At 34.5% G+C, this 21652-nt stretch overlaps 1 protein-coding gene across 2 annotated transcripts in view; it reads right to left on the bottom strand.

The window, feature by feature from the left end:
- Positions 1-21210, bottom strand: part of LOC131975459 (protein yippee-like 1) — a 53383-nt gene extending 32173 nt beyond the window's left edge. Inside the window, exons 1-2 of one of the 2 annotated variants that reach the window (XM_059338162.1) lie at positions 20650-21210; positions 6310-6594 (exon numbers count right to left, since the gene is read on the bottom strand). In XM_059338162.1, the coding sequence (XP_059194145.1) occupies positions 6310-6426 (117 nt within the window). In that variant the 5' untranslated portion in view covers positions 6427-6594; positions 20650-21210. Of the gene's footprint in view, positions 1-6309; positions 6595-17296; positions 17756-20649 lie in introns of those variants that run through there. The other variant, XM_059338161.1, reaches the window with a different exon arrangement.
- Between the last annotated feature and the right edge of the window lie 442 nt (positions 21211-21652).

Here is a 21652-nt window from a genome sequence, read left to right as displayed (position 1 = left end):
AACTCTTTTTGGTGCTTTGCAGATGGTGGAGTGGAGTAAAGGCTTAGAACCGTTTGTGGCGTTGTTGATGACGTCATTACGTTAAACTTTGACTTTGTGGTTTAAAACAGAGTCAGTGTTGTGGTTTTATATCTTATGTAGCCCTTTAGGTTGTACAGATTTCCTTCCGGTTCAGATTTGTCGATCTGTGCGGGCGGAGTAATGACCAGACCCATCAGGAGTGTTTCATTTCAGGAAACGGTTTGAATCTTTGGTGCCGACTGCAAAATGAGTCTTTTTTCTGGGTTTGTTTTCTGTCTGCTAGAATTGATAATTATTGAACACAGGATGTGGGAGGATTTATGTGCAGACGGGCTAAAAATCTATCAATAGTCGACCATGATGGAGGAATTTGAGTGGAAAGTTTAAAAAATGTTTCTGCTGTGTCTGGTGTGGACGTTTGATAAGCAGCTTCATGCTGCAGGAATGTGTGTGTGATGATAGAGGATCAGTCACATTCTGGGGGACTGTGTTACCGGAAAAAATATCAAAAAGGAGGATTTAGCAAGAATAATAAAAAAGGACGCCCTACTGTCGAGATAATGGGCTTTTTCTCTGAGGAACGTCTGAAGATTCATATATTTTTTTCTTTTTAAATATCGCAAAAAATACAGTTTATTATAAGGAGAAACTGTAAAAACAGGCATTATCGTCAGAGTTTGAACTCTTTAAAAGTCCTTGAACGGATCTTTGGTTACAAAAGGTTTTTTGTTAGAAAAAGAAACCAAAATGAAGCTTAAACCTGTGATATTTATGTCACTTTATTCTACACGTGTCATTTAAAATTTCGCCCAAACGTAAGCCGTTTTGAATAACTAGACCCTGTTAAAAACATTAAATTCTGCTCCTCAGAGACACTGCACTACAAAAAAATCTGTTTAATTTACAGAACTTCACTGTAAAAATGACAGTGAGTGGGTTTTCTACTGTAAATTTAAATGTAAATATCAGCAAAAACTGTAGTTTAGACTGAAAAGTCCCTTTATGTTTAGGTTAATTGTGTCCTTGTGACAATATGGTATTCCTCCATTAATTTTACATTAAAATTTTATATTTTTACAGTAAAACTGTGTTTCTACAGTTTAAAAGTTTTATATTATTTCCTGATTTACAGTAATTTAAAGTGTCTACTACGGTGATATTCCATTTTTAAATTTTTAGCCCTAGTTCTCATGCAGTTTGACAGTGTTTTACTGTCATTTCTACAATTTTTTTTTACAGTGTATAAAGCCATAATTGATTCTGCTGAAACCAACAGTCACGTGACAAATATTCACAGAAAATCTGTTTACACAGAGCTGAGAGGAGAGGACAGGAGAGGCTGGAAATGTTCAAATACTCAATCAATATATCAATATATTCCTATTTAAAATCAGAGGAATTCAACTTTTTTTATTATGTATGTCATAAATACTGAGTTTTAACTTTCTGACGGTCCATGAATGGTGGAAAAAGTAACCAAAACAAAGCTTAAAATTGAATTAAAGTAAGAAACATGAAGGGAAAAAACTGCAGATAGTCACATAACAGAGACTCAATCTTTAAAATAACCTAAAAATATAAAAATGTCAATTAAAATATCCAATTCTATTAATCAGTTAATCAACTTTACATTCCATAAAAGGTTGTAGTTGTTTCCGATGGTAAACTTTGCTTTAAATAACTCTAAAATAAGAGACAAATTCGCAGTTAAATTTGAACCAAAACACAATCTGAGTTTGTACGATTATCGTGATGAATGTTCCTACACTTGTGAACGTCTGGGGAAAATCATTTTCATCATCATCATCCACTCAGAAAATGATTCAAACTGGAGAGTTTGTTCTTCTGCTTTGGTAGAAATAAGACACGTTGTTAAATGCAGCGTTTGAGTCAGACGGTTGTCACAGAAACTCATCTCAGCCAGTCTGTAACCTGAAGAGAATCCAAATGACAGATTTATTACAAGTGTCAGAAAGTGTCTGGCAGCGCCGCTGTGAATAATAAAGGAGCTCTTCTCAAACTAATACTCAAGGAAAATGTCTTTAAAAGATCAACCAGGAGACTTTTTTTAATATTATTGTGGACAGATGTCTGTCTGAGGTAACTCTTTGATCTCTGCAGCAGAAATGGCCCACTTGTTTCAACATTTCTGCTTATTTTTATGTCATTTCTTGGAGCATCTTCACATCATTCACATCCATTAAATCTGCACAATCAAAGCTAAAAGGTTATACAAGTCAATAAGCCATAAGCATTTAAAATAGTATTTAAATTATGCCTTAAATTGAAAAAACGTCAGAAAATTTGACACATTTTCCATCAAATTGTACTAAAAAACAGATAAAAACATATTGAACCAAAGGATTTCTAAACATAGAAACATGAAGAAAAGATTTCTTCACACTCTTAAGTTATTTGAACTATTTATACATTTTTATGACCAAAAAGTCTTAATAATGTCTGCCATAGAAGTATTTATTTATGCTTAGTATCTTCTAATCTTTATTATCTTTAAATCTATACAACCCAAGATAAAAGGTTATATAAGTCAGGAAACCATAATAAGTGATACAAGTATTGAAATTGTGCCTTTTATTGAAGAAAACCTTAGTAAATTTGACACATTTTCCATCAAATTGTACCAAAAAACAGGTAAAAACTTATTGAACCAAAGGATTTCTAAATCTAGAAACATGGACAAAATGTTTCTTAACACTCCTTAAGTTATTTAAACTATTTATATCTTTTAGTTTTTGAGATATGAAGTCTTAATATTCTCATCTGCGATAGAAGTATTTATTTATGCTAATTGTAATGCCATTAGAGTATCTTCAAATCTTTAGTATCTTTGTGTCTGTACAATCAAAGCTAAAAGGATATTTAACTCAATAAGGCATAATTTAAAAAAATAATTGAAATTGTGCCTTAAATTGAAGAAAACCTTAGTAAATTTGACACATTTTCCATTAAATTGTACTAAAAAACAGATAAAAACATATTGAACCAAAGGATTTCCAAATATAGAAACATGGACAAAATGTTTCTTAACACTCCTTAAGTTATTTGAACTATTTATATCTTTTAGTTTACCGGGAGCACAGAAACGGGACAAATAAAAACAAAAACAACATAAAAACAACCGTCCATTGCTCTGAGTTCACAGGAAACATGTGGGCAGCGAGGTGAATCTGAAGCCTGATTGTGTTTATTCTTCAGCTCATATTTTGGGAGTAAATCTCAAAAAACGTCTCAGTGAGCAGCAGCAGCAGCCTTTTTTATTTTACTGACACAAAAATAGCCACTTTAAAAGACTGACCGCAAAAAAAATGACACAAGCGGCAGCGGCGTCTGTCATCGAAGCCTCTGAGGATTTATCGGAGAGGAATAAAACACACGAGCCGACAGGTACACAGGCTCTGGAGACGCAATAAGGCAGGTGAGCATCAAATGAAATGGTATTATATTGTCTTCTTCTTTGGTCTGATTTCCCCCATTTTTATTTTTATTTATTTATTTCATTTATTATTTTATTTTTATTTTTTTTCCTGTTAATATGCCAGGTTTAAATGTCTGTATTTTGTGCACTTTTATTAGAGATATGTTTTCTGTTCAGTCTGTTCTCATGTTTTCAAACATGTTTAATAAAAACATGTTTGAAAATAAAAAATAAAAAAAATTATATTGCCGTCAAACCCAAAGTGAAATGTGCCTCAATCAACACCACACTGTAAAAAAAGTCTGTAGATTTTACAGTGAAAAACTGCTAAACCACGACAGTAAAAGACCGTAAAATGATAAATGGGTTAATTCAGTTTCAGTAACAATGAAACACCGTAAATGTATATATCAGCCAAAACAGTATTTTTTTTTTTTACAGTTTTTTTATTATTTTTAAAAAATACTTTACTCCACTAATATACTGTAAAATATATATACAAGCCATCACCGTAATTTTTGCATTTATTTCTTATAAAAATATTTTTCTCACTGAAAAAATGTATTAAACACTATATTTCTAACAAAATTATACTGTAATATTCAATTGTAAAATCTTTAATTTATGCGGCATTTATAAAGTATTTTCTTGTCAATTATATGGCAGAACAGCATTTCTTTTGATGGAAAAACATGGAATGAAATGGCAATTGTAAACGTGAAATCAACAGTGCTAATATAATTTTACCGTAATATTACAAAAAGTTGCACCGTATTTATTACGGTAAAGTTCTGGCAACCACAGCTGCCAATTTTTTTTTTTACCATAAAAACAACAGGTTTTTTTTACAGTGCAGAGCATTCACATTTATTCATTTCCTAAATATTATACGGTTCTAACGCTGTCACATCTTCATCATCGTGGCTCATAAAGTCATCCAAAAGATGATTAAGTTAACTGAAATAATCCAACGAGTCTGCAGGTTCATCAGTGTTTGATTTGAATAATGAAAATCTGAATAAAACAGATTAACTTTCTACTAACCAGACAAACTCCAGAGCTAAAACCTGCTATGTTTGACTTATTTTAAAGCTGAATTGATCAATATTTGGTCTGTAATGTGAGTAGAAACAAACACACAGGAAGCCAGAAGGGCAGCCAGAGATCAGAGACCTCCGCCTCGGCCAAAATGCCACATTTCACAAAAATAATTTGTGCTCCGTGATTCGGATCCGCTCCAAAATGAAATGGGTTTTTCTTTGGCCCGTGCTACAACCTTTCACCAAGCTATATGAAAATGGGAGGATTTTTTCAGTAATCCTGCTGACAAACAGAAAAACAGCCCAGAGCGAAAACAATTGTCTGCCAACTTTGCAGCTCCAAGTAGCGATTTGGCCTCTTTTAGCTCATTGTTTTGGTTTAAGGATCCATTTACAACAAGGTTTAATTTCAAACAGTTTTTAAACAAACAACCATCGATAAAACTCCACGGTACACTACACAACCGCATGCCAAACACACAAAATTAGCAACTTGCAGGTGAAAAAAGTGGAGAATTTAGCAGCTAAAGAGACAGATATCGCTTTCAGGTGTGGTGGAGACCAAAAACAGAGCAAAAACCAGACTTTTACTGAATACCTGCTGCATGTGTAAACAGGAGATTTATGTGATTCTTGTGAATAAAGTGCTAGAAGTTGGATTTTGTAGCGACTAACATGGTAACTCCTAACAATTGTCAGTTAAGAGTCAGTTAGCAGGTGAATTTGACTCAGAAAATTGCAGCAATTCCAGTTAAATGAATATATTTTGTTCCAACAATATATTCATGACTTATTAAATGTGTCTACACTCACAGTTCAAGAGTCTATTTTGAGCTACTTTCACATTTATGTATTAGTTTTCTCCCGTTGACCTTTATGATGGCACCATATATCAATAGAGTCCCACTGCAGAGCTCCAGGCTCAGGCCCACCTCCGGCTCCAGGACTGCTGCCTCGCTAGCTCAAAATAACATTAGCTAAATTACACGAGGATTCATGAGTTCCTACTAAAGATACAAACAAATACAATAATGTTGCACAAACAACAAGAGAAAAAAAATGCAAAAAGCTTAATGTAATAATTTCTGTTAAGTTTAATATTAGTTTGCTAATAACATTAGCACAGCGAGCAAACCCATTAAAAGTTTGTGCCTGCTTCACTTTGAAATAACCAACTTAATTAGTTAAAAGTTATAGTGAAATATTAAGGCTGTATTGTTAATTTTGTTTTTATTGGTGGCTCATTCGAACTAATTAAAGCATGCTGTTGCACCGCAGAGGGTCTGACGGAGGAGTTGGGCCTGAGCATGGAGCTCTGCAGTGGGACCTTCACCCATGTTTGGTTGTTGGGAGACACAGCTTAATTTTACACAACGTAACTTTATTAGTTAAAAGCAATATTATAATATTAAGTTTGTTTTTATTGGTGACTCATTCAAACCAATTAAACCATGCTGTTGCAAGGCAGAGGGTCTGATGGAGGAGGTGGGCCTGAGCATGGAGCTCTGCAGTGGGACCTTCACCCATGTTTGGCTGCTGGGAGACACAGCTTAATTTTACAAAACTTAACTTTATTAGTTAAAAGCTATATTGTAATATTAAGTTTGTTTTGGTAATTTTGTTTTTATTGGTGACTCATTCAAACCAAGGGTCTGATGGTAGAGGTGGGCCTGAGCATGGAGCTCTGCAGTGGGACCTTCTCCCATGTTTGGCTGCTAGGAGACGTTTTTAATGTTTCTAAAGGATCAGTGTGGTGTTAAATGCTGCAGGGCGGTTTCAGTGATGGACAGTGAGGAGGCGGAGCTGCCGTACCTTTGAGATGAGCTCGTCGTGGTTGGCCAGGTGCGCCCGGCAGTGGATGCAGCTGTAGGTGCGGTGGCAGCTCGGCAGGTAAGCCTGGAACGTTTTAGACTTGGTCATCTTCACCATGTCAGTGGGGCAGGGCTCCTCGCTGGTGTCAGGGCTGGCACTGGAAGAGTTGCAGCTCTGCTGGACTTGCTGACAGAAGAAACACTGGAAGATGCAAGCAAAAGCCGTCGTTGTTGTGGAGTGGGTGTGTGGCACGCTCCACACAGACACCACAGGAGAAAATCAAACCTGAGAAGGAGAGAGAGGAGATGTGGTGAGAGACACGTACTGTACCTCTTATTTTTAGAGCTCATGATCTTGATTGCATTTCCAATATAAACACGGCTCATTTGCTGGAGCAATCATTTGATTACAACAATCTATTATGTGATTATAATCACATGTTGTTGGTGACCAACAACACAGCGCAGTGATGTAACTTAATATTATGACACGTTAAAAAATAAAAAAAACTTGTTTATGTGAAGCCACACAAAGTGTTTCACTTGGTAACAAACTGTTATTTAAAAAAAAGATAAATACAATTTCAAAAAAGGAATAAAATGACAGAAAAAAATATAATGAAAAATGTCAAAAATAATAAATAAACCTTGATAAATGTATGTTAATGTATTTTTAAAAAATCTATTTAAAACAATAAAGAAACAAGATCTATAATTAAGTATCTTTCCAGAAAATATCTTTATCATTTTACAGGGTTTTTCTTTCTTTTTTATTGCATTAAAAAAGGTAAATTACTTTTATTACAAATATTAACCATAAAATGGAAGTTGAAATCTGTAAATTAATATCATGGGACATTATAGATTTTTTTTTACAGTATTATTCAATTACTTAATGATCTTGAATGTTAAATTAAAGTGAATTCTATGTAAAAAAAAAAAAAAAAAAATACACTACTTTTGCTTTCTTTGTTTTCTTACAGTAAAACTTTAAATTTAATAATAAAATCAAAGTCATCACATTAAAGTTGAAAAATACATTATGAAGTGTTACTTTTTTCTCCACAGAGTAGGTTATGACGTTTACTGTCCCTTTTATGGTAACAGTAAAATAATAATTGAGGTTTATTTTGGTCTTATTTGTGTAGTTTTGGCTCTAATTTCTATCTATCATCTACTATAATAAAGAACAAGTGAGACAAGGACAAAAAACCTGATTATTTAGACAGACAGGTTGTAAACAAGCCAACAGTTTGTCTCTACCACATTGTTTGTAATATGAGAGCATCTAAAAATGTTGCACATTTCTGCGTGCACAGCTCCAGTATGTTGAGTCTGCAGCAGGAGGTCAGTAAGATGTTTACAGACGACAGCGTGAGTAATAACTTCACTGTTTGTCTTCATTTTCCTTTACAAACATGTTTGTCTGACCTCAGGGTTTGTTTACAATCATCTGACTGCTTCAGTTTGTTTCTTCCCCACTTTGACTTCTCTCACTGACCTTATTCTCAAATCTCAGCCATGGTGAAAGAATGTAAAGTCAATCAAGTCAAACTTTATTTATAAAGCACATTTAAAACAACCGGGGTTGACCAAAGTGCTGTACAGATATCACAGTTGCAGGAAATACGGTAAAAACTAAAATACTTACATAAACACAGTGCAACAATAGAATAAAATAAATAAAAATATAATAAAATAAATTAAAAATTTAATAAAATTTTGTTTTTGCAAGATGTCCACTTAAACTTGATTAAAAGCCAGGGAGAAAAAGTGTGTTTTTAAGGAGGATTTAAAAAAGAAAGTAAAGTAAAAGTAAAATAAATCCCTTTGATGCAGAATAAAAGCATCGACATGAGACTGGGCGGTGCTGTTTATCACAGCCACTTTCACTTCATTTATTTACTACCACAATATTTTTAGAAAACACACTTTCTGTGAACCCTGGAGGCAGGAAAACACCAACCAGACAACAGAGACAGAAATCAGAGTGAAGAAAACAAAGACACACTTGTACCAACATGAAGGTGTTATTTTTCTGTATTCATGCAACTGTTTATATTTAAAAATGTCATAAAGCCAAAATACATCATATAAATAAATAAATAAACTAACTACTAAATAAATAAATAAACTATGATAAAAATTAAAAAAAAAAACATTAAAGATATATAATAAGAGTGATTATAGCAAAACCAAGAGGAATAAAAACTAGATAAAAAACATTAACTGAAATTAAATTAAAAACGTGAAAATGTCCTTTGTTTTAGTCTTTATCAACTTTTTTCATACGTAAACCTTTTGCGTTGATATGAAATCTATTTAATCTATCTGATTTTATGATTTAATAAACTTATTGGGCCTGAGATGGATCAGACAAAGGAAATAAAGGAACAATTATTGTGACTTTATTGAATCTCGCACCCAACAAATACCCCATTACAAAAAAACTAAAACTAATAAAAACTAAACTAAAACTAAACATTTTCCAAAAAATAAAAACTAACTAAAACTAGCAAACTCACCCTAAAAACTCATTAAAACTAACTGAATTTAAAACTAAAACTAATGAAAAATCCAAAACTATTATAACCTTGGTATAGACACAGTGAGGCATCAATGTTTTATGATACAGATGAGTAAATTATTAAGATTTCTGCTGCTAGAAAAATAAAATAATTTGCTTTTTTCAGTCCACTGGAGCCGAGTCGAGGTTTTTTATTTCCCAGAAACACAAACAGTGGAGTCTGTCAGCTTCATGCTACATTTATGATGTTTTTTATGGTCAGACTGCTGCAGGAAACAAACGCTCACCGGTCTAGTTCATCTGCAGGACAAACTAGAACAACCGATGAGACAATGCAGCTAGAAGACACAATGAATGAATGAATGAGGGACTCAGGTTGACAAAAACGTCCCTGCAGGTGTGCAAAAACACCAAATATCCACCAGAACCAAGACCTGCTGCTGAACTCTGCAGCCGTCTGGACTTTGGCTGATCAAATATGACATTTAGATTTAGATTTGACTTTATTTATCCCACAGCGGGGAAATTTCTTTGTTACAGCCGCAGAAAATCACACAATATTAAGATAAGATAAAAAACAATCTAAGAAAAGACATTTAACAATATACAAAATATACAAAATAATAATAATATACTATATACAACTTAGTGCAAATTAAGTGGAGAATGTGCAGAGTGCAGATTATATGCAAAAATGTTCAGATACATTCATGCTCCCACCGCTACTGAAAATATGTATATTTAATCTTTCCCAAAGTGATTTTATAACCTGGAGACTCCCGACACTAAACACTTAAAAATGTCATTAAACAAAAGAAACACAAATGCTGAGAGAAGATTTTAAAGCATCCAAGACATCTTTTTAAGTGTTTTAAAGGTGATATAGTAAAGAAAATATGCATATTTATACATATTTCTTCCACTGTATCAACCCTTAAAAAGATGCTAAAAGAAAATAAGCACAAATTCTCCTGCTGAGAGATGATTTTAAAGCATCCAAGACATCTTTTTTAAGTGTTTTAAAGGTGATATAGTGAAGAAATATGTAAATTTCTTTCACTGTATCAGCTGTAAAACACTTAAAATGTCACTAAACAAAAGAAGCACAAATTCTAGTGCTGAGAGATGATTTTAAAGCATCCAAGGCATCTTTTTAAGTGTTTTAAAGGTGACCTAGTGAAAAAAATATGCATAGTTATGCATATTTCTTCCACTGTATCAGCTGTAAAAATGTCATTAAACAAAAGAAACACAATTTCTAGTGCTGAGGGATGATTTTTAGGAGTTCAAGACATCTTTTTAAGTTTTTTTACAGGTGATATAGTGGAGAAATATGCAAATTTCTTTCACTGTATCAGCTGTAAAATACTTAAAATGTCACTTAACAAAAGAAACAGTGTTTTAAAGGTGATAAAGGAAAGGAAATATGCATATTTATACATATTTCTTTCACTGAATCAGCTGTAAAAACCCTTAAAAAGATGCTAAAAGATGATTTTAAAGCATTCAAGGCATCTTTTTAAGTGTTTTACGTGTGATACAGTGAAGAAAATATACATATTTATACATATTTCTTTCACTGTATCAGCTGTAAAAATGTCATTGAACAAAAGAACTCCCGACATGCCTCTCTCTTTAAAAAACAACTTTTTTTTTGCATTCACATCATCAAACAAACCCGTTTTGTTTTATTTGACCTCTTTAAATATTCTGTTTTTACACACACTGCTGCCTTTTATGACCCCTTTTTTTATTTATTTATCTCTTCTATTGAGTTATCGTTATTAATCGTTTTGTTTGTGTGTTTGTCTCAGCGAGGAGGAAGGAAAACGCTGCAGCTGTCAAAAGGAAAAATGTTTTACACTGACGTTGTTCCTGTAAACGCTGATGAGGTTAAAGAGGGACATAAAGTCTTTAACTCGTTTATTTTTGCTGCATTTTGTTCCTGTTTTGTTGCATCTTGTTTACTTGTTTTCTGTGCGGAGCACTTTGTGTTGCAATCTTTCTCAAAAAGGCACCAAATTTAATTTATTCTGATGTGATTTAAACACATTCAGCTCTACATTTACTAAAAACACAACATGCATTTAAATGTTTTACTTCATGTCTATTTTATTCATTATAGTCTGTTAATATCTATTTATATCTGTTTATTATTAGATCTTTAGCTCCTCTGTGCTTTTGTATCAACTTATGTTCCTGTTTACACTTTTAATGTCTTATCAGCTTGTCAGGCGTCTCTCTAGTACAGGGGTCTCAAACTCGTGGCCCGCAGGCCAATTGCGGCCCTCGTGTTGATATTTTGTGGCCCCCACCTTGATATGAAAGTTTAATGTGAGTTTTATATGAATGGAACTTTACCGTGTTGTGTGTGGAAGGTCCCTTTAATTACTTTTTTTTGTAATTTTGTGTGTCTTTTTTTGGTAATTTTGTGTTGTTTTTTAAATAATTTTGTATCTTTTTTTTTGGTAATTTTGTGTATTTTTTAAAATAATTTTGTGTCTTTTTTTAATAATAGTGTGTCTTTTTTGGTAATTGTGTATTTTTTAAAATAATTTAATGTCTTTTTTTAATAATTTGTGTCTTTTTGGGTAATTTTGTGTCTTTTTTTGGTAATTGTGTTTTTAAAAAAATAATAATTTTGTGTCTTTTTTTAATAATTGTGTGTCTTTTTTGGTAATTTTGTGTATTTTTTGGTCATTTTGTGTATTTTTTAAAATAATTTTGTGTCTTTTTTAATAATTTGTGTCTTTTTTGATAATTTTGTGTCTTTTTTTGGTAATTGTGTTTTTAAAAAAAATAATAATTTCGTGTCTTTTTTTGGTAATTGTGTGTCTTTTTTAATAATTTTGTGTCTTTTTTGGTAATTTTGTGTATTTTTTAAAATAATTTTGTGTCTTTTTTAATAATTTTGTGTCTTTTTTGGTAATTTTGTGTCTTTTTGGTAATTGTGTTTTTAAAAAAATAATAATTTTGTGTCTTTTTTTAATAATTGTGTGTCTTTTTTGGTAATTTTGTGTCTTTTTTTGGTAATTGTGTTTTAAAAAAAATAATAATTGTGTCTTTTTTTAATAATTGTGTGTCTTTCTTAATAATTTGTGTCATTTTTGGTAAGTCTGTGTCTTTTTTAAATATTTTTTTGTCTTTTTTGGTCATTTTGTGTTTTTTTTGGTCATTTTGTGTCTTTTTTTTGTAATTTTGTGTCTTTTTTGGTCATTTTGTGTCTTTTTGTTTTAGTAATTTTGTGTCTTTATTTTGGTCATTTTGATACTGCCTCCAGCAGCCCCCAGGTAATTTGAGTTTGAGACCCCTGCTCTAGTACACAAGGTGCCATGATTAACTGACAGATGATGCTAATTAAATTGGTGTTTTTTTGGCCACTAGGGGGCAGCAAACAAAGCAAATAAATAATCTAACATATTATGACCGTAAAAGTTTTCCATCAACCCTGATATGAGAAAAAAAATTTGCACTGCTGTCAATATGACGACTTTCTCACTAGATTTTTGTGACTTTTCAGACACTTTATTTCTAAAATAAAAACATATTATTGTAATTAATTCCCATGCATGCTGCTCAGAGTAATCACGGTCCGACAACCACTCAGCTGATGTGTTTTAACGTGACCTTCAGAGCGACTGCTCGCCACTTTCATTGAGAAAATAGAATTAGAAACACTGATAACAGCTCGACTTTCTTCACCAGAGACTTGCTAACATTATTAACTTTGGGTTTTTTGCAACAAAACAGCTCCCTGATGCTGCTGGAACCACTTGTTTTGAATGTTCTGGGGCGAGTAGGTGGAGCAGGAGCTGTTTTAGTATCTTTTTAAGGGTTTTTCCAGCTGATACAGTGAAAGAAATACGTATAAATATGCATATTTCTCCACTATATCACCTTTAAAACATTTAAAAAGATGTCTTGAACTCCTAAAAATCATCCCTCAGCACTAGAATTAGTATTTTCTTTTGTTTAGTGACATTTTAGAGATACACTGAAAGAAAAGTGCATATATATGCATATTTCTTTCAGTGTATCACCTGAAAAACAATTAAAAAGATGCCTTGAACTATGTGTTGAATGTGTATGTTAGATGTGTGTTAGAAAATGGAAAAAAAAACCGACTTATTGTGCTTTAAAAACCCATCTTTGCCTTAAAACTGCATCATCTCCTGCAGCCTCAACAGGCTCCACAGTTGCAAGACACCAACAATAACAACAATAACAACAATAACCGTGCTGCATCCCTGAGAGCGGGAGCACAAAAGACAACGAGCTCCAGAAGTTTCCAGTGGAGCTCAATGTGCTGCAACAGGAAGAGCAGCAGCGCCGAGACAGCAGCCAGCCGCCAGACGAGAAAACAAAAGGAGCTTCCGCAACGAGACAGGAAGCAGCCGTGACGAGACGAGAAGCATGGCTGCTCTGCAAACACACACACACACACACACACACACATTCACACGTTCATGGTAAGGTAAAAACTGTATCTGCTGTAAATCCCTTAAAAAGATGCTAAAAGAAAAGAAGCACAAATTCTAGTGGTGAGAGTTGATTTTAAAGCATCCAAGGCATCTTTTCAAGTGTTTTAAGTGTGATATAGTGAAGAAAATATGCATATTTATACATATTTCTTTCACTATATCAGCTTTAAAACACTTTAAAATGTAATTTGAAAAGAAGAAACACAACTTCTAGTGCTGAGGGATGATTTTTAGGAGTTTTACGTGTTTTACAGGTGATAAAGTGCAGAAATATGCAAATTTATTTCACTGTATCAGCTGTAAAACACTTAAAATGTCACTAAACAAAAGAAACAGAAATTCTCCTGCTGAGAGATGATTTTAAAGCATCCAAGACATCTTTTTAAGTGTTTTAAAGGTGATATCGTGAAGACAATATGCATATTTATACATATTTCTTTCACTGTATCAGCTGTAAATCCCTTAAAAAGACGCTAAAAGAAAATTAGCACAAATTCTAGTGCTGAGAGATGATTTTAAAGCATTCAAGACATCTTTTTAAGTGTTTTACATGTGATATAGTGAAGAAAATATGCATATTTATACATATTTCTTTCACTGTATCAGCTGAAAATTTGTCATTAAACAAAAGAAACACAAACTCTCCTGCTGAGAGACGATTTTAAAGCATCCAAGGCATCTTTTTTAAGTGTTTTATGGGAAGGTAAAAACAAAACAACCTGGCGGCTCCTGGTAGCAGGTAGCTACCAGCCATATTTACAGACATATACTGTATAATCTGCACAGGTGCCCGAGGCTATAATCCCTGCATGAAAAGGACAAAATCCCCTTTCTGAATTAGCCCAGTTTAACCCGGCTGCACGTGCACGGGGGAAAGGTAAACACACACACACACACACACACACAGAAGAGCTTGAGTGTGTGTGTCACACTTCTGCATCATCACCATTAGTGATTATAGCAGCTTTGTGCAGTGCACCACAAACACACACACACACACACACACACACACACACACACACACACACATACATACATGTCTTTGTGTAGTTGTGAGGACCACCACTTCCCCTAGCCCAACACACACATTTCAGGGTTTACCATCTCTGTTAGGACCTTCCCTGAAATTCATACAGATGATTAATTAAGGCCTTTAGAGGCTATCCTAGCATTTTCTTTGTGAGGACTGGGAAAAATGTCCTCACAACTACAAATGTCCTCACAATGTTGGTATTCTGCCATGGGTTGGTCCTCACAACTATATGAAGACAAACACACACACACACACACACACACACACACACACACACACACACAAACACACAATGACAATAGACAATAGCAGGCTGTTATTTGCATTGAGACACACTGACAGCTTCCTTTTTTCTTCATAAACACCAAATGAGGAAAAACAAGCGTCTGTGGAGCCGTTTTCTTTCTCTGTTGGGTCTCCTGTGAAGCCGACTCACTCACTGACAGCACATGGTCCTACTTGTGTTCTTTTTTATGCGCCTAATTTTTCATTTTATGCATATTTCTTTCATTGCATCACCCGTAAAACACTTATAAAGATGTCTTTGATGCTTTAAAATCATCTCTCAGCACTAGCATTTGTGTTTCTTTTGTTTAATGACATTTTTACAGCTTACACAGTGACAGAAACATGTATAAATATGCATATTTTCTTCACTATATCACCTTTAAAACACTTGAAAAAGATGCCTTGGATGCTTTAAAATCATCTTTCAGCACTTGAATTTGTGTTTCTTTTGTTTAATGCCTCCTAAAAATCATCCCTCAGCACTTGAAGTTGTGTTTCAACATTTTATGCATATTTCTTTCACTGTATCACCTTTAAAACACTTTAAAAGATGCCTTGAATGCTTCAAAATCATTTGTCAGCACTAGAATTTGTGTTTCTTTTGTTCCAGCGTCACCACATGCTGGGTTTTTTTTAAGCCAAGTTGCTCACTTTAGTGCAACTGACAGCACATGGTCTTATTTGTTTTTACTTTTTATGCCCTTAATTTAACGTTTTATGCATATTTCTTTCACTATATCAGCTGCAAAGCACTTAAAAAGCTGCCTTGGGTGCTTTAAAATCACCTCTCAGCACTAGAATCTGAGCTTCTTTTGTTCCAACTTCCCCACATGCTGTTTTTTTAAGCCAAGTTGCTCACTTCAGTGCAACTGACAGCACATGGTGTTGTTTTTGTTCACTTTGTATGCTGTTAATTTAATTTCTTTCACTTAATCAGCTGCAAAACACTTACAAAGATGCCCTTTAACTCTTAAAAAGGATTCCTGAGCACTAGAATATATGCTTCTTTTGTTTTTTGTTTCTTTTTGCTTCATGAAATGCTGTTTCTTTCTGTCCCTTGTGAAGCAAAGTTGCTCACTTTAGTGCAACTGACAGCACATGGTGTTGTTTTTGTTCACTTTTTAAGGTCATACTTGATTAATTTATGTATATTTCCTTCACAATAACTACTGAAAAATACTTAAAATTGATTTCTTAGCACTAGAATCTGTGTTGCTTTTGTTCCACCTTCACCACATGCTGATTTTTTTAAGCCAAGTTGCTCACTTCTGTGCAACTGACAGCACATGGTGTTGTTTTTGTTCACTTTTTAAGGTCATATTTGATTAATTAAGTTTATTTCCTTCACAATAACTACTGAAAAAATACTTCAAAAGATGGCTTGAACTGCTCAAAAACCTCCCTCAGCACTTGAATATGTGCTTCTTTTATTTTAGCATCTTTTTAAGGGATTTTACAGCTAATACAGTGAAAGAAATAGGTAAAAATATGCATATTTTTTCCACTATATCACACGTAAAAACTTAAAATTGATTTCTTAGCACTAGAATCTGTGCTTCTTTTGTTCCAGCTTCACCACATGCTGGTTTCTTTAAGCCAAGTTGCTCACTTCACTGCAACTGACAGCACATGGTGTTGTTTTTGTTCACTTTTTAAGGTCATATTTGATTAAATAAGTATATTTCCTTCACAATAACTACTGAAAAACACTTCAAAAGATGGCTTGAACACCTCAAAAACCTCCTTCGGCACTCGAATTTGTGCTTCTTTTGTTTTAGCATCTTTTTAAGGGATTTTACAGCTGATAAAGTAAAATAAATATGCAAAAATATGCATATTTTTTCCACTATATCACACGTAAAAACTTAAAATTGATTTCTTAGCACCAGAATCTGAGCTTCTTTTGTTCCAGCGTCACCACATGCTGGTTTCTTTAAGCCAAGTTGCTCACTTCAGTGCAACTGACAGCACATGGTGTTGTTTTTGTTCACTTTTTAAGGTCATATTTGATTAATAAAGTATATTTCCTTCACAATAACTACTGAAAAACACTTCAAAAGATGGCTTGAAGTCTTAAAATTGATTTCTCATGACTAGAATGTGTGCTTCTTTTGTTCCAGCCTTCACCACATGCTGGTTTTTCTTAATTAAACGACGGGTTTTTTCTTCTTTGCACGACAGACAAAAGAAAATTGACTAAAAATACAGGCCAGGTGAGTTGAGTGGACAGGTAAGTCAGCAGGAACAGCTGATATCCAAAGTGAGCAAAGTGAAAACAAAGAGGCAGCACACTGCGCGTCTCTGGTAACCACTAACAGGAAGAAGTGTCCAGACAAAGACTCGCTCCACTCAGCGCTCAATCTAACCCACAGAACACAACAAACACAACATAACACGCGTTTTAATTTCCATTTTCATCATCTGAATAACTTCCTGTGGACATTAAAGGCTCCTGCAGCTCTCTCCTCTTCTCCTAAAATGTGTTTATCACCAACAAAGAGCAGCGAGCACAGCTCAAGCGCAACAGTGTCGCTGTCTCTGACTGTTTATGATATATTTTTTTATTTATTTATTGTTGTTTTTTTTCCTGCTGCAGTGTGTGGATCCAGCACGACACCAGAACCAGGTTGTGTGAGGTAAACACTGCTGCTGTACTCACCACCTGGATCAGATCTGAGCAAAACGCAGCTCGGTGGAAAACTGCCTGCTGAAGAAAGACAGAGATGTTTTCCTTTTTTCTTTTTTTTTTTTTTTTTTAAATCACTGATTGTCGTCGTCCCAGGCTGAGGTCCATGGGTGCTGCTGCCAGATGGGAACTTATTGTTGAGTCCTTTGGGTGCTGACGGATCTCATTTTTCCCAACACGGGCTTTTGTTGTGTCTTTTGTGTGCGTAATGGACTGGCCTGGTTACTTTGGTGGGGAAACGTCACCACGTGGGAGGGAGATGGAGCTGTGATTGACAGCTACGGCGGGCCAATCGGGGGCCGCGCTGCCTTCAGGCTCCCGTGGGAAAGATGGAAACCAGGTTGAGATTAGATTTAGATTAGATTTGACTTTATTTATCCCACAGCGGGGAAATTTCTTTGTTACAGCCGCAGAAAATCACACAATATTAAGATAAGATAAAAAAACAATCTAAGAAAAGACATTTAACTATATACAAAATATACAAAATAATAATAATAATATACTATATACAACGTAGTGCAAATTAAGTGGAGAATGTGCAGAGTGCAGATTATATGCAAAAATGTTCAGATTGTGCAGGTGTTGTACAGTCTTATGGCAGCTGGAATGAAATGAGAGAGGCATTTAGGGGGAAATAAATAGTTTGGCTTCTTAAATTTTTTTATGATATTTTTATTTATTTATTTGGAGGGCATCTATAATATTCTATATGTTCATCAGTATGTTTTATTCTTTTTTTCCCTATTCAATAATTTAGTGCAACTTCTAATCATGTTTAGAGCTGCGACAATTATTCGATTAATCGAACAATAATCGATTATTAAATTAATCGTCAACTATTTTGATAATCGAATAATTGGTTTGAGCAGTTTTTTAAAAGACAATAAGTCCAAATTCTCTGATTTCAGCTTCTTCAATGTGAATATTTCTGGTTTCTTTGTTCCTTTATGACAATAAACTGAATATCTCTTTGGTTTGTGGACAAAACAAGAGATTTGAGGACGTCATCTTGTGGTTTGAGAAACACTGATTGATATTTTTATACATTTTATTGACCAAACAACTAATCGATTAATCGTTTAAATAATCGACAGATTAATCGATAATGAAAATAATCGTTAGTTGCAACCCTAATAATGTTAGATATACTGAATATGGATATTAATCAGATATGGATTTGTGTCACACTCAAGTCCCAAATGTGATTAATTCAGACTGAAAAAAACATATCGACAATGTCAACAGTGATTTTTAAAATTATTATTTATATTAAATAGAATTATTATTATTACAATTCAGTTCATTTGCGCTTGTTTTAACAAATAAATCTTTTTTTTTTTTTTTGAATGAATATATAATTTTATTCTCCATTGTTAAAATGGCATTACATTTGGTGAAGAACATGTTGTGACTTGTTCAGGACTTGAACTTTTTTCCTTCTATGTTTCTTCTGTTAAGTTTAAACTCAAACACATCACATATAACGTGTCTGTGCTTAATTTGTATAGATGAGATGGGAATTATTCATGACAAGCAATAAATTAAATCATATATTTAAGAGTCAGGAAAAACAAAGCTCTGAAAGTTATTGTTTTGTTCCTGCCGACTTTCTTATTTCCCATGCGACGTGAACGCGCCACTGAGAGGAGGAGGGAGCGCGCACATACCCGGATGTGTAAATAAATACAAGATGAGAATATGAATCTGCCTCCTCTTCTTTCTCTCATATGAAACATGATTATTTTTGCTTGACACGCTCAGTTTCCCACCTGCAGCTCTCTGATTCAATGAAAGACAATGTTGCATTTAATTTCTGCACGTTTTTTAGGCACATTTTCGCCAAAATGACCAACTGCATGATGAATATCTCTATAATAAACAGTCTGTGGAGTGGTTAAGTGGCACTATGGGTGAAAATCTTTGAAGAAAAAGGATCCTGAAGTGTTTCAAAAGGATGTCAAACACAAAAAAACATAAAATCTCATATTATTTGGACACCATATGGGAGCAGAAACACCATAAAGCCATAAAAAGGTCAACACAGACACAAAAACAGGATTATATATAATATTATTTCTAAAAAAACAAACATCCTCACAGTTGTCTGCACCAAAACAATCTCCCTCTATTGTCTTTTTTTAGAAACAAATCAATAGACCACTCAAGTGTTTTTGTAGACATGTGAGGCAAAGCTGCAATTCTTATTTTATTTTGCAGATTTAAAAACAAAACAGCAGCCTGATCGCCCACACCGCCTCCTCATCACCTCCTCCTCCACCTCCTCCTCGTGCTGCTGCACTGTTTGTGTCAGTACTGCATCATCCTGACATTGACCAGATCCACATCTGACAGATAATGCCATGAATGATGATATTAAATATATAAAAAGGGGGCTAAAAATAAACCAGTAATCTGGTTCCTACGTGCCCTCGTCCTCCCCTTGCTGTCCTGACGTCGAGGACGCGCTTCAAGACTACAACAACAACTCATGCACTGTTTTTTATTATTATTATTATATATTAATGTTTATCTGTCTTTCATTAGATTTAAAAATTAAATATTGACAGTGCAGCATGAGTGCCGATATGTTGCAATACCTGTGAAATGTGTTGCTTCACCATATGCATGTAAACACAACACACTGCAGCTTCCCACTGAGGTGCAGCGTTATGAAATCCCATCCCTTTTTTTTTTGCGCTGTGTTTTTGTCGCCTGTTCACGTGGCATCATAAGCCCCACAAAAACTGACCGAGATCTGCAGCCAGAGATGATGATGATGATGATGATGATGATGGTGGTGGTGGTGCTGATCATAACGGAGATAATGCACATTATGAGCTGCACGTCAGGGTTTTTTTTTATTTTGCTCTTGAATGGAACGCGAGGATCAAATTGCAAAACGTGTCTCATGAAATAAAAGGACTCATTGTAACATTATAATTCATATTAACAGGTTATTAGAGGCGTCTAGGCATCTTAATCCTGCAAAAATGTCATCACAGAGGAGCAGAAAACACGATAAAATTACAACACTTGCATTTTTTTGAGAAATATATGCAAATATTATGAGTGTTTTTCATGCATTACATAGTTTTTTAGCTCTGCATGCATCCTCAAACACTAATCCTCCGATTTAAGCTCTATAATATAAAATAGGAACACTGTGAACCCAGTGGTGCAACAGGAACACCATAAAGTGTAAAAACAGCTATAAACTGACTACACTTTAAAGTATAAAATAGGATATTATAGTGCAGTTGTTATATATTCATATGCGATGTTATTGTGACAAAAACACGCGTGTCCTCCAGCAGGTCACTTACCCCACAAACACTTCGCCTTCCCCCGCTTGGAAAGCAAAACAACCCGGGGAAGAGATGTGGTTCTCCGCTGGAGCTGCAGGATGGTGGTAAAAAACATTAAAAAGATTTAAAAAGACGCCTTCACCGTCCCACCAAGGTAGAAAGAGCAGTCTGTCGAGGTTGGGCCATTTAAAAAAGTCTCCGCAAATAAAGAAAGCATCAAATCTCCAAGGTGGATCTTTAAGCCAGATACTTTGTGCGCCAGAGAAACGTGTCCGTGGGTCCGGAGCGAGCAGCGTCCCATCCGTGGAGCAGCTCACAGTGTGTGCATGGTGGAGCAGCTGGAGCTCTGTGACGGGTTATAACCTCTATATACCTTCAGCTCTCTTCAGGACAGGCCGAGCTGTCCCGTCTGCGGCCTTATTTATACTGAAATCCTAATTAGCTCCGTGATGCGCAGCGACGCTTTGAATAATGCACAAATACACAAATTCACGACAGCTGTTAAATAACAAACTCTGAGCTGGTTTCAGTGTTTTTTTTCCTCTTCTAGCTGTGGCGGACAGTGTGAGCTGGTTTCGGTCTTAAACAGTTATAAAAAAAAGTGCACAAAAAGCGCCGCTTTATTAGATCTACCGGTGGTGCGTTTAAATGCTGTGGGAAATAGGAGCGTTCAGTCTTGAGCGCACAAGAACAACAACGTGGAGCATGTCTGAACTTCAACAAAGGAAATTTGGTTTGCAGCCACACATTTAACACATAAATAACACGAATACACAAATAATAACAAACATTGACAAACTATAGCTGGACATTTCACAATAGATTTATTAAAACAAACATTAGAAGTTGGAAAACTTTTATCAAACATGGAAAGTCAAATACAACTTACTTTCTTTCTGAAGCTTTAAAGGCTTTTTCATCCGCGTTTCTTTCTCAGTTGCTGTCACATTTTGTTTCTTTACGGTTAATATGGAAGAAAATTAAAAAACAAAGAGCAAACAGCAACAGTTTAGTCTACAGT

Source organism: Centropristis striata, chromosome 7 (assembly GCF_030273125.1).
Source record: "Centropristis striata isolate RG_2023a ecotype Rhode Island chromosome 7, C.striata_1.0, whole genome shotgun sequence".
Lineage (NCBI taxonomy): Eukaryota > Metazoa > Chordata > Actinopteri > Perciformes > Serranidae > Centropristis > Centropristis striata.
Note: the sequence above shows the minus strand (reverse complement) of the source record. Positions and strands in the feature narration are given on the sequence as shown.